The following is an 8,492-nucleotide window of genomic DNA, read 5'->3' on the forward strand; positions in this document are numbered from 1 at the left end:
GGAGCTGAGGGGGGCACAGCCCCTTCCCACCACCCTGTGCCCATCACTGTCTCAGGAAGAGCAGCCACAGATGCCGAGGGGAAAGTTTTATTTCTTTTTGGCTTTGTTCCTCTTCTCCTCCTTCTGCTTTTTCTTGGAGAGCTTGGGGCTGCTGGCCTTGCGGTACAGGTGGAAGCCGATGAGCCCCAGCAGCGCTGGCACCAGCCCCAGGCACAGCAGTGGCACCACCTCGTTCACCACCTTCTGCCAGTAACTGGCCCGGGACAAGCCCACCAGCTCCACCTCGAAGCGCAGCACGGCGTCACCTGCAAAGGGGGCACAGCCTGAGCGGGGACCCCACAGAGACCCCCAGGGGGACCCTGAGGGCTGCACTCACCTGGGATGGTTGGGGGGGAGCCCCGCTTGCCGTAGGCTAAGTGAGGGGGAATGATGGCTCTGCGCTTCTCCCTGCCGCAGTGAGGGTGTTGGTGCCACAAAGTGGTGGGGACACTGTGGGGGGGGGGGACATTGCCCACCCTCGTGTCCCCATCCACGCTTACCCCACACACATGTCCAGCAGACTCTGCTCCAGACCTGTGACAGAGCGGGGTGAGGGTGGGTGGGCTGGTGGGGTTACCCTGGTGAGCCCCCCCAGCCTCGCTCCCCCTGAGCCCCTCACTCACCAGGGATGACTTGGTGCTTGCCCAGCTCCACCTGCAGGGGGTCCCGGCTCAGTGAGGAGTCGATGATCCGGCCATCCTCCAGGCTGCCCTGTGGGGGGCACGGCCGCGGTCACTGCCACGGGCACCCTTGGGTGGCACCTTCTCCATGTGGCTGCCAGCGTGTTCCCAGTGCTGCTCTGGTGCTGATCCCAGTCCCTGCGGCCTCCCTGTGCCATCCCTGTGCTGATCCTAGCCCCTGTGCCATCCTGGGCTGATCCCAGTCCCTGTGCCATCCCTGTGCCATCCCTGTGCTGATCCCAGTCCCTGTGCCATCCCTGTGTTGATCCCAGTTCCCCTCTGTGCCACCCCTGTGCTGATCCCAGTCCCTGTGCCATCCCTGATCCCAGTCCCTGTGCCACCCCTGATCCCAATCCTTGTGCCATTCCTGTGCTGATCCCAGTCCCTGTGCCATCCGTGTGCCATCCCTATGCTGATTCCAGCCTCTGTGCCATCCCTGTGCTGATCCCAATCCCTGTGCCACCCCTGTGCTGATCCCAGTCCCTGTGCCATCCCTGATCCCAGTCCCTGTGCCATCCCTGATCCCAGTCCCTGTGCCATTCCTGTGCTGATCCCAATCCCTGTGACAACCCTGTGCTGATCCCAGCCCCTGTGCCATCCCCGACCCCAGTCCTTGTGCCACCCCTGATCCCAGTTCCTGTACCATCCCTGATCCCAATCCTTGTGCCATCCCTGTGCTGATCCCAGTCCCTGTGCCATCCCTGATCCCAGTCCCTGTGCCATTCCTGTGCTGATCCCAATCCCTGTGACAACCCTGTGCTGATCCCAGCCCCTGTGCCATCCCCGACCCCAGTCCTTGTGCCACCCCTGATCCCAGTTCCTGTACCATCCCTGATCCCAATCCTTGTGCCATCCCTGTGCTGATCCCAGTCCCTGTGCTGATCCCAGTCCCGGTACACTCCGTGCCACCCTGGGACATCCTCCCCGCTCCCAGTGCCAGGACCATCCCAAAGCAATCCTCAGGCTGATCCCAGTGCCAGCCATGCCCATCCTGGCGTTGTCCCAGCGCCAGTGTCACCCCTGCGCCACTCCAGGTGCCACCCAGAGCCCATCGTGCGGCTGTCCCCATGCCAGTCTCACTGGCACCATCCCCTCATCCAGCCCCCGTGCCCACCCCGCCACCACCCCTACGCTCACTCCGCTTCCACCTCGGTACCGCCCCATTTCCCAGCCTCGTACCACCCCCTGTACCGCCCCGGTGCCGCCCCGGTGCCGGTGCCGGTGCCGGTGCCGGTGCCCGTGCCCCGCCCGCCGCAGCGCAGTGCTGACGTGTTCCTCCCGCCGCGCACCGTGTAGTGGATGTGCACCGTGTCCCCCGGCGCCGACAGCTCCGTGCAGCCCTCGGGGGGTCCCACCTGCAACGGGGAGTCACGGGGAGCCGGGACGGGACCCCCTCCCCTCGGGCTCCGCGCAGCCCCCGCGCCCACGGGACCCCCGAGCGCGCCCCGAGAGCCGAACTCCAACCGGGGCCCCCCCGTCCTCGCTGCGCCGCCTTCTTCCGCCACAGCCCGGTCCTCCCGCCGCCCTGCCATCGCAGCCCGCTCCTCCCGGTGCCCCGTGGCTCCCCCCCGCCGCAGCCCGGGCCTCCCGGTGCTTCCTCCCGCGCCCCGTGCCCAGGCCGGGCTCCCCGGTGCCCCCCGAGCGGCACCATCCCGCCGGTGCCCCGAGTCCCGCCGGTCCCGTCCCGGTCTCAGCTGCCTGCCCAACGGGGCCGCGTGGCTCCCCGGTGCCCGGTGCCTCCCGCGCAGCCCCGGTTCCCCCGTTTCCCCCGCGCTCACGATGGTTTCCAGCCGTAGCTCCCGGGCGCCGGTTTCGGTTTCGCTCTCGGCGGCGCGGGAGAGCGGCGGCGGCGGCAGCAGCAGTGCCAAGAAGAGCAGCGCGGCGGGGAACGGCATGGCCGGGCCGGCGGCGGAGGAACGGGCACCGGGACCGGGACCGCCCCCCACCTCGGGCCCCGCCCTCGGGACCGCCCCCGCACCGAGACCGGCCCCGGGACGGGCACCGGCGTCTCCTCCGGGCCCCCGCGGATGCTCAGCACCCGCCGCTGCCTCGGTGCCCGGTGCCACGCGGGCTCTGCGCTCCGTGGGGACCCCGGTGGGCACCGGAGTCCGCCCCTGCCCCGGGACCGTCCCGGTGGCTTCGGCCCACACCGAGCGGAGGCTCCCGGTGAGGGTCGGGGGAGTGAAACGGAGGGTCCGGGCGGGGGTCCGGGCCGGGGGTCGCGTCCCAGGCTCCGGTTGGGTGCAGCCCCCGGAGTCCTGGCGCCGCCGGTGCCGGCAGGCGGCAGCACAGCCCGGGGAAACCGGCACCCACCGGGGACCGGGACCCCTCCCCGGGTCCAGAACCCTCCTGCAGCCCCCCGCGGGTCCAGCTCATTCCTTCTCCTCGCACCTCTACAGCTCTTCCAGCCCCGGCAGCGCAGGACGAGGCAAACCGAGCCCCGAGCCCGGGCTGGGGTCCCGCGGGCCGGCTGGAGCCCGGTGGGACCGAACCCATCCCTGGGGACACCCAGCCCTTAGGGCAGGGCTGGGAACACAGGGAATCCCCCCGGTCCGGCGGGGTCACACCCGGGATTTCCCACCCCGTGCCCGCGGGGATGGCCCCGTCGGTGTCCCCGGTGCCGCTCCGGGACGGTGACGGCGTTGAGGCCGGGTGCAGCTCCCGGACGACGGCATCGGCACGCCGGCCCCACCGGCGCACCCACATACCAGCCTCGGTTGCCGAGAGGTGGGGAAGCCGGGCTGGCGGCTGGGCCCGGGCCGCTAATGGGATTAGGGGCGCCGGGTCAGCCCCCGCCACACAAAGCCGTCGGTCCGGCCGGTGGGAACGCGTCGGTGCCGGCCCCGCTGCTCCCGCCCACCGGGGAGCCCCGGGCAGCCACAGTGAGCCCCGCGATGGAGCTCCCAGAGCCCCCCGGCCATCCCCACTGCGGCTCCTCCATGTCACATCCATGGTCCCCAGGTCACTGTGGGACACGTGTCACCCGCACTGGAGCACCCCCATGGCCCCCATCCCACTGTCGGACACGTGTTACCTGCACTGGAGTTCCCCCATGTCACCTGCACAGCCCCCAACCCACTGGGGAGCCCTGGTCACCCGCACTGGAGCACCCCCATGGCCCCCATCCCACTGTGGGACACGTGTCACCTGCACTGGAGCACCCCCATGGCCCCCATCCCACTGTGGGACACGTGTCACCTGCACTGGAGCACCCCCATGGCCCCCATCCCACTGTGGGACACGTGTCACCTGCACTGGAGCACCCCATGTCACATCCATGGTCCCCCAACCCACTGTGGGACACAGGTCACCTACACTGGAGCACCCCCCACGTCACCCCCATGGCCCCCAACTCACTGTGGGGTACAGGTCACCCACACTGGAGCACCCCCATGGCCCCCAGCCCACTGGGGAGCCCTGGTCACCTGCACTGGAGCACCCCCATGTCACCCCCATGACCCCCAACCCACTGTGGGACACATGTCACCTGCACTGGAGCTCCCCCATGTCAACTTCATGGCCCCCAGCCCACTGGAAACTCTGGTCATCTGCACTGAAGCTCCTCCATGTCATCTCTACAGCCCCCAGCCCACTGTGGGACATGTGTCACCTGCACTGGAGCACCCCCATGTCACCTCCACAGCCCCCAGCCCACTGGGGAGCCCTGGTCACCCCATTCTGGGCCCTGGCGCTGGCTCTGGTCACCCCATTTTGAGGTGCTGGGTCCTGGTCACCCCATTCTGGGCCCTGGCACTGGCTCTGCAGCTCCCGGCCACCAGGGAGCCCCCACCACAGCCCCCCAGTGTCACAGACACGGCCGAGAGCCCCCCAGCCACCAGTCCAGAGGGCACACGGCGATGGGATGGCAGCGCCAGCCCCAAATGCCACTCAGTCCCCCTTAACCCATGCGGGGGGGTGACATGGGGAGGGGTGGCAGGGGGGGGCTGAGTCCCACTCGCGCCCATCCCAGCGCTGGCACCGTCCCCACGCCCCAGCTGGGATTAGCACTAATGGGATTTACCATTTCATCCAATATTCCCCTAAAGATGAGCCTGGGAAGGGGAGGGGGGGGGGCCTCGCCCCCTGCCAGCCCCACCTCACACCCCCCACCCCCCCTCCCCGTTAAGCTCTTTCTAATTAAAGCCAGCCCAGGGCTGTCCATCACCATCCCCTCTGCGGGACCCCCACGCTGGGGGGGGGTGGGGGGCTGCGGAAGAAGAGACGAGGGGCAGAGCTACATAAAACATGTTTAATATCCAAGGGGGGGGGTCAGGGGAGGTCACCCACCGTCTCAGGCGCAGGGGGGCCGGGCAGGGGGGGGCGGGGGGGCTGAGAACACACGTCCCTGGACAGGGCAGAGCCGCGGCGACACGTCACACCAAGCACAGACCGGGGGTATAAATACGGTGCTGGGGAGGGTGGGGGGCACAGTACGGGGTGGGGGGGGGGCGGACACTGTCCGTCCGTGAGGGGCAGGGACATACAATCACTATGCTGGCATGGGGGGGGAGGGGGCAGGTGGCCAGGGCGAGGAGGGGGGCACGGCCAGGGGGACCACAGAGGTGCTGGCAGCCTTGTGTTGTCCCCCCCGCCTCTGCCAGGGTCACGCTGCGGGAAGGAGACCTGCCTCGAAGTGACATGGGGGGGCTGGGGACGTGTGGAATGCCCTGGGGGGGGGCACACGGGGCCGGGAGGGGGGTGCTGAGAGGGAGGGGGAGGTGTATAGTCCCAAATCCCCCCCACGGCCCTGCTGCCCCCACATTTGGTCCAGAGGAAGGCGAGGGGTGCAGGGACATGCATGGGGACGGGGTGTCCCCGGCCCCCCCAGGCAGGGCAGTGCTGAGGTGGCCCCCCTCCCCCCCAGCCCCCATCCCACCCTCCCGGGGCTCTGCCCCTGCCCCCTGGGCGTTATATAGAGCTCTAATTCCACGCACGCACACACGAGATCCGAGGGGAACCAGGGGGACCCCAAAAAAAGGCGAGAAAACCCCACAGCAACCGGTGCCAGAAGAAAGCAAAACCCAACCGGGGCAGGGAGGGGGCGGCCGGGGGGGGCCCTGGCACGGCCCAGGGGGGCACAGGGAGGGACCCCCCTCACTTCTTGTTCTTGAGCTGGTTGGCGAGCCAGTCGAGGCCCTCGTAGAGCCCATCCCCGCTGGTGGCACAGGTGGCCTGGATGTACCAGTTACGGTGGCGCAGGGAGTGCAGCCCCAGCTTGTCCGTGATCTCCGCTGCGTTCATGGCGTTGGGCAGGTCCTGCAGCACACAAGGCAGGTCACACAGGTGACACACAACCCCTCCATGGGGGCTGGCACCAGCCCCGATGCCATGGGGGTGGGCACAACTCTGCCACAGGGCACCATCATCAGCACTGACGCGACAGGAAGGAGTGGGAATGGGACACGGGGAGGTGACACTCCAGCCCTGACACCACAGGGGTGGCCAGAGTGTGTTAAAGACCAGCCCTGGTGCCATGGGGATGGCCCTGGGGCCACCACCATCCCTGGTGCCCATCACCAGCCCTGGTGCCACAGGGATGACCCTGGGGCCACCACAATCCTTCGTGTCACAGGGATGGCTCCAGGGGCCACAACCATCCCTGGTGCCATGGGATTGGTCCCAGGGGCCATCACAATCCCTGGTGTGATGGGGATGACCCTAGGGCCACCACCATCCCTGGTGCCACTGGGATGACCCTGAGAGCCACCACCATCCCTGGTGTCACAGCGATGACTCCAGGGCCACCACCATCCACCGTGGCATGGGATTGGTCCCAGGGGCCACCACCATCCCTGATGCCACGGGGATGACCCTGGTGCTACCACAATCCTTCGTGTCACAGGGATGGCCCTGAGAGCCACCACCATCCCTGGTGTCACTGGGATGGCTCTGGGGGCCACCATCATCCCTGGGTTCATGGGGATGGCTCCAGGGCCACCACCATCCCTGGTGCCATGGGATTGGTCCCAGGGGCCACCACTATCCCTGGTGTCCTGGAGATGGCCCTGGAGCCCACCACCATCCCTGGTGTGATGGGGATGACCCTGGTGCCCAGCACCATCCCTGGTGCCACTGGGATGACCCTGGTGCCCAGCACCATCCCTGGTGCCACTGGGATGACCCTGGTGCCCAGCACCATCCCTGGTGCCACAGACACAGACGTGCCTCTGTCACACAGCCACTCCAACACCAGCCTTGATGCCACGGCGAGCCCTACCCCAGCCAGCTGCCCTGACACCGGGGGATGTCTCAGCCCCACCATGAGGCTCCCCCCACCCCCAGACCCACCTGCTTGTTGGCGAAGACGAGGAGCACGGCGTCCCTCAGCTCATCCTCCGCCAGCATCCGCATCAGCTCCTCCCGCGCCTCGTTCACCCGCTCCCGGTCGTTGCTGTCCACCACGAAGATCAGCCCTGGAGGGAGCGGCGGGCACCGTCAGGGCTCCCTGGTGCCACCCCGAGTGCCCCCACGCCGTCCCCTCGGACACCTACCCTGGGTGTTTTGGAAGTAATGCCTCCAGAGGGGCCGGATCTTGTCCTGCCCACCCACGTCCCACACGGTGAAGCTGATGTTCTTGTACTCCACTGTCTCGACGTTGAACCCTGCGGGGAGCGACAGCGGAGGGAAACTGAGGCACGCGGAGCCACCAGCCCCTTCAAAGGAGCCCAGATGGGGAGCGGGCTCTGCTTAGTGGCCCCCCAACCCCACCCACCGATGGTGGGGATGGTGGTGACGATCTCCCCCAGTTTGAGCTTGTAGAGGATGGTGGTCTTCCCAGCAGCGTCCAGCCCCACCATCAGGATCCGCATCTCCTTCTTCCCAATCAGGCTCTTCAGCAGGTTCCCGAAGATGTTGCCCATGGTGACGGCGGCGCTGGCTCCGAGGCCGGATCCTGCGGGGGCATGGGGCAGGCTGGGGGAGGCCCTGAAATCTGCAGGGGTGGAGCTGAGGGGTCCCCCGTGCTTGGAGGTGGGGGGGTCTGCAGGAATTGGGGATGTCCTGGGGGGATGCAGGGCTTGGGGGACCCCCGGCAAGGGGCTGGGGAGGGGGCCATGCACTGCACGGGGGTGTCTGTGCGTGCAGCTCGGTTTGGGGGGGCTGCAAAGATGGGGATGCTGCACCCTGCAAAAGGACAGCCCAGGGCGCTGCGCTGGGGGAAACTGAGGCACGGCTGTCGCCCTCCTGGAAAGGAGCAGAGCCCCCGGATCCAACCCCTCCTCCGCACCATGCCCCCATCACCGCAGCCTCGCCGGAGGGGGAGGTCCCCATCGCCCCCCCCCCCCGCACCGCAGCGCGCCCCTTCCCCCGCAGCGTGCGCAGCCCCCGCGCCCCCGGGACCCCCGAATGCACCGCTCCCCCCTTTTCCCACCCCCCATCCTAACGCGCCCCCAAACCACCGCCTCTCCCCCCCGCACTGCGCCGCCCCCCCCTTGCGCATCGCCCCCCGCCCCCGCCCGCCGCGCCGCACCGCACCGCATCTCCCCCCAGCCCCCGCTACGACCCCGACCCGCGCCCCCGCCGCACCGGGCAGCCCCCCGCCCCTCCCGGTACCGACCCCCCCCCCCGACCCGCGCAGCCCCGCGCCCCCCACGGCGATGCCCGCGCCCCGCATCCCCGAGCGGCGCGGCGCCCCGCACCTGGTGCCGGTGCCGGTGCCGGTTCCGCCCCCGCCGCCGCTGACTCTGCACCGCTCCCGCCGCCGGAAGCGGAGGCCCCGATCGCGCCGATCTCGCGAGAGCGCCCGGTGTCGTTCCCCCCCCGCCGCTCCGCCGC

At 69.1% G+C, this 8,492-nt stretch overlaps 2 protein-coding genes across 3 annotated transcripts; both read right to left on the reverse strand.

The window, feature by feature from the left end:
* Nucleotides 1-23: 23 nt before the first annotated feature.
* Nucleotides 24-2,688, reverse strand: FKBP11 (FKBP prolyl isomerase 11). Of its 2 annotated transcripts, none has more exons than XM_064401274.1 (6): nucleotides 2,498-2,688; nucleotides 2,009-2,074; nucleotides 663-750; nucleotides 540-573; nucleotides 377-447; nucleotides 24-282 (listed from the first exon to the last, which is right to left on the reverse strand). In XM_064401274.1, exons 1-6 carry the CDS (start codon nucleotides 2,612-2,614, stop codon nucleotides 44-46), a joined length of 615 nt encoding a protein of 204 aa, XP_064257344.1. In that variant the 5' UTR covers nucleotides 2,615-2,688; the 3' UTR covers nucleotides 24-43. The 2 variants fall into 2 exon arrangements, with proteins under 2 accessions (XP_064257344.1, XP_064257345.1); XM_064401275.1 differs by having other exon boundaries at nucleotides 72-305; nucleotides 2,498-2,684.
* Nucleotides 2,689-4,954: 2,266 nt separating this feature from the next.
* ARF3 (ADP ribosylation factor 3) lies at nucleotides 4,955-8,492 on the reverse strand. The gene is made up of 5 exons (XM_064401276.1): nucleotides 8,357-8,492; nucleotides 7,432-7,611; nucleotides 7,211-7,321; nucleotides 7,008-7,132; nucleotides 4,955-5,975 (listed from the first exon to the last, which is right to left on the reverse strand). Exons 2-5 carry the CDS (start codon nucleotides 7,577-7,579, stop codon nucleotides 5,814-5,816), a joined length of 546 nt encoding a protein of 181 aa, XP_064257346.1. The 5' UTR covers nucleotides 7,580-7,611; nucleotides 8,357-8,492; the 3' UTR covers nucleotides 4,955-5,813.

This window comes from Passer domesticus, chromosome 31 (genome assembly GCF_036417665.1).
Source record: "Passer domesticus isolate bPasDom1 chromosome 31, bPasDom1.hap1, whole genome shotgun sequence".
NCBI lineage: Eukaryota > Metazoa > Chordata > Aves > Passeriformes > Passeridae > Passer > Passer domesticus.

Excerpts from the sequence above, each read along its gene's own strand:
- FKBP11 (XM_064401274.1), bottom strand. The coding sequence starts at position 2,614 with ATGCCGTTCCCCGCCGCGCTGCTCTTCTTGGCACTGCTGCTGCCGCCG. Across the intron at positions 2,075-2,497 it reads AGCTACGGCTGGAAACCATC|GTGGGACCCCCCGAGGGCTG; the intron begins GTGAGCGCGGGG and ends TCCCCGTTGCAG. Across the intron at positions 574-662 it reads CAAGCACCAAGTCATCCCTG|GTCTGGAGCAGAGTCTGCTG; the intron begins GTGAGTGAGGGG and ends GCTCTGTCACAG.
- ARF3 (XM_064401276.1), bottom strand. The coding sequence starts at position 7,579 with ATGGGCAACATCTTCGGGAACCTGCTGAAGAGCCTGATTGGGAAGAAG. Across the intron at positions 7,322-7,431 it reads CACCACCATCCCCACCATCG|GGTTCAACGTCGAGACAGTG; the intron begins GTGGGTGGGGTT and ends CGCTCCCCGCAG. Across the intron at positions 7,133-7,210 it reads TTACTTCCAAAACACCCAGG|GGCTGATCTTCGTGGTGGAC; the intron begins GTAGGTGTCCGA and ends CGCTCCCTCCAG.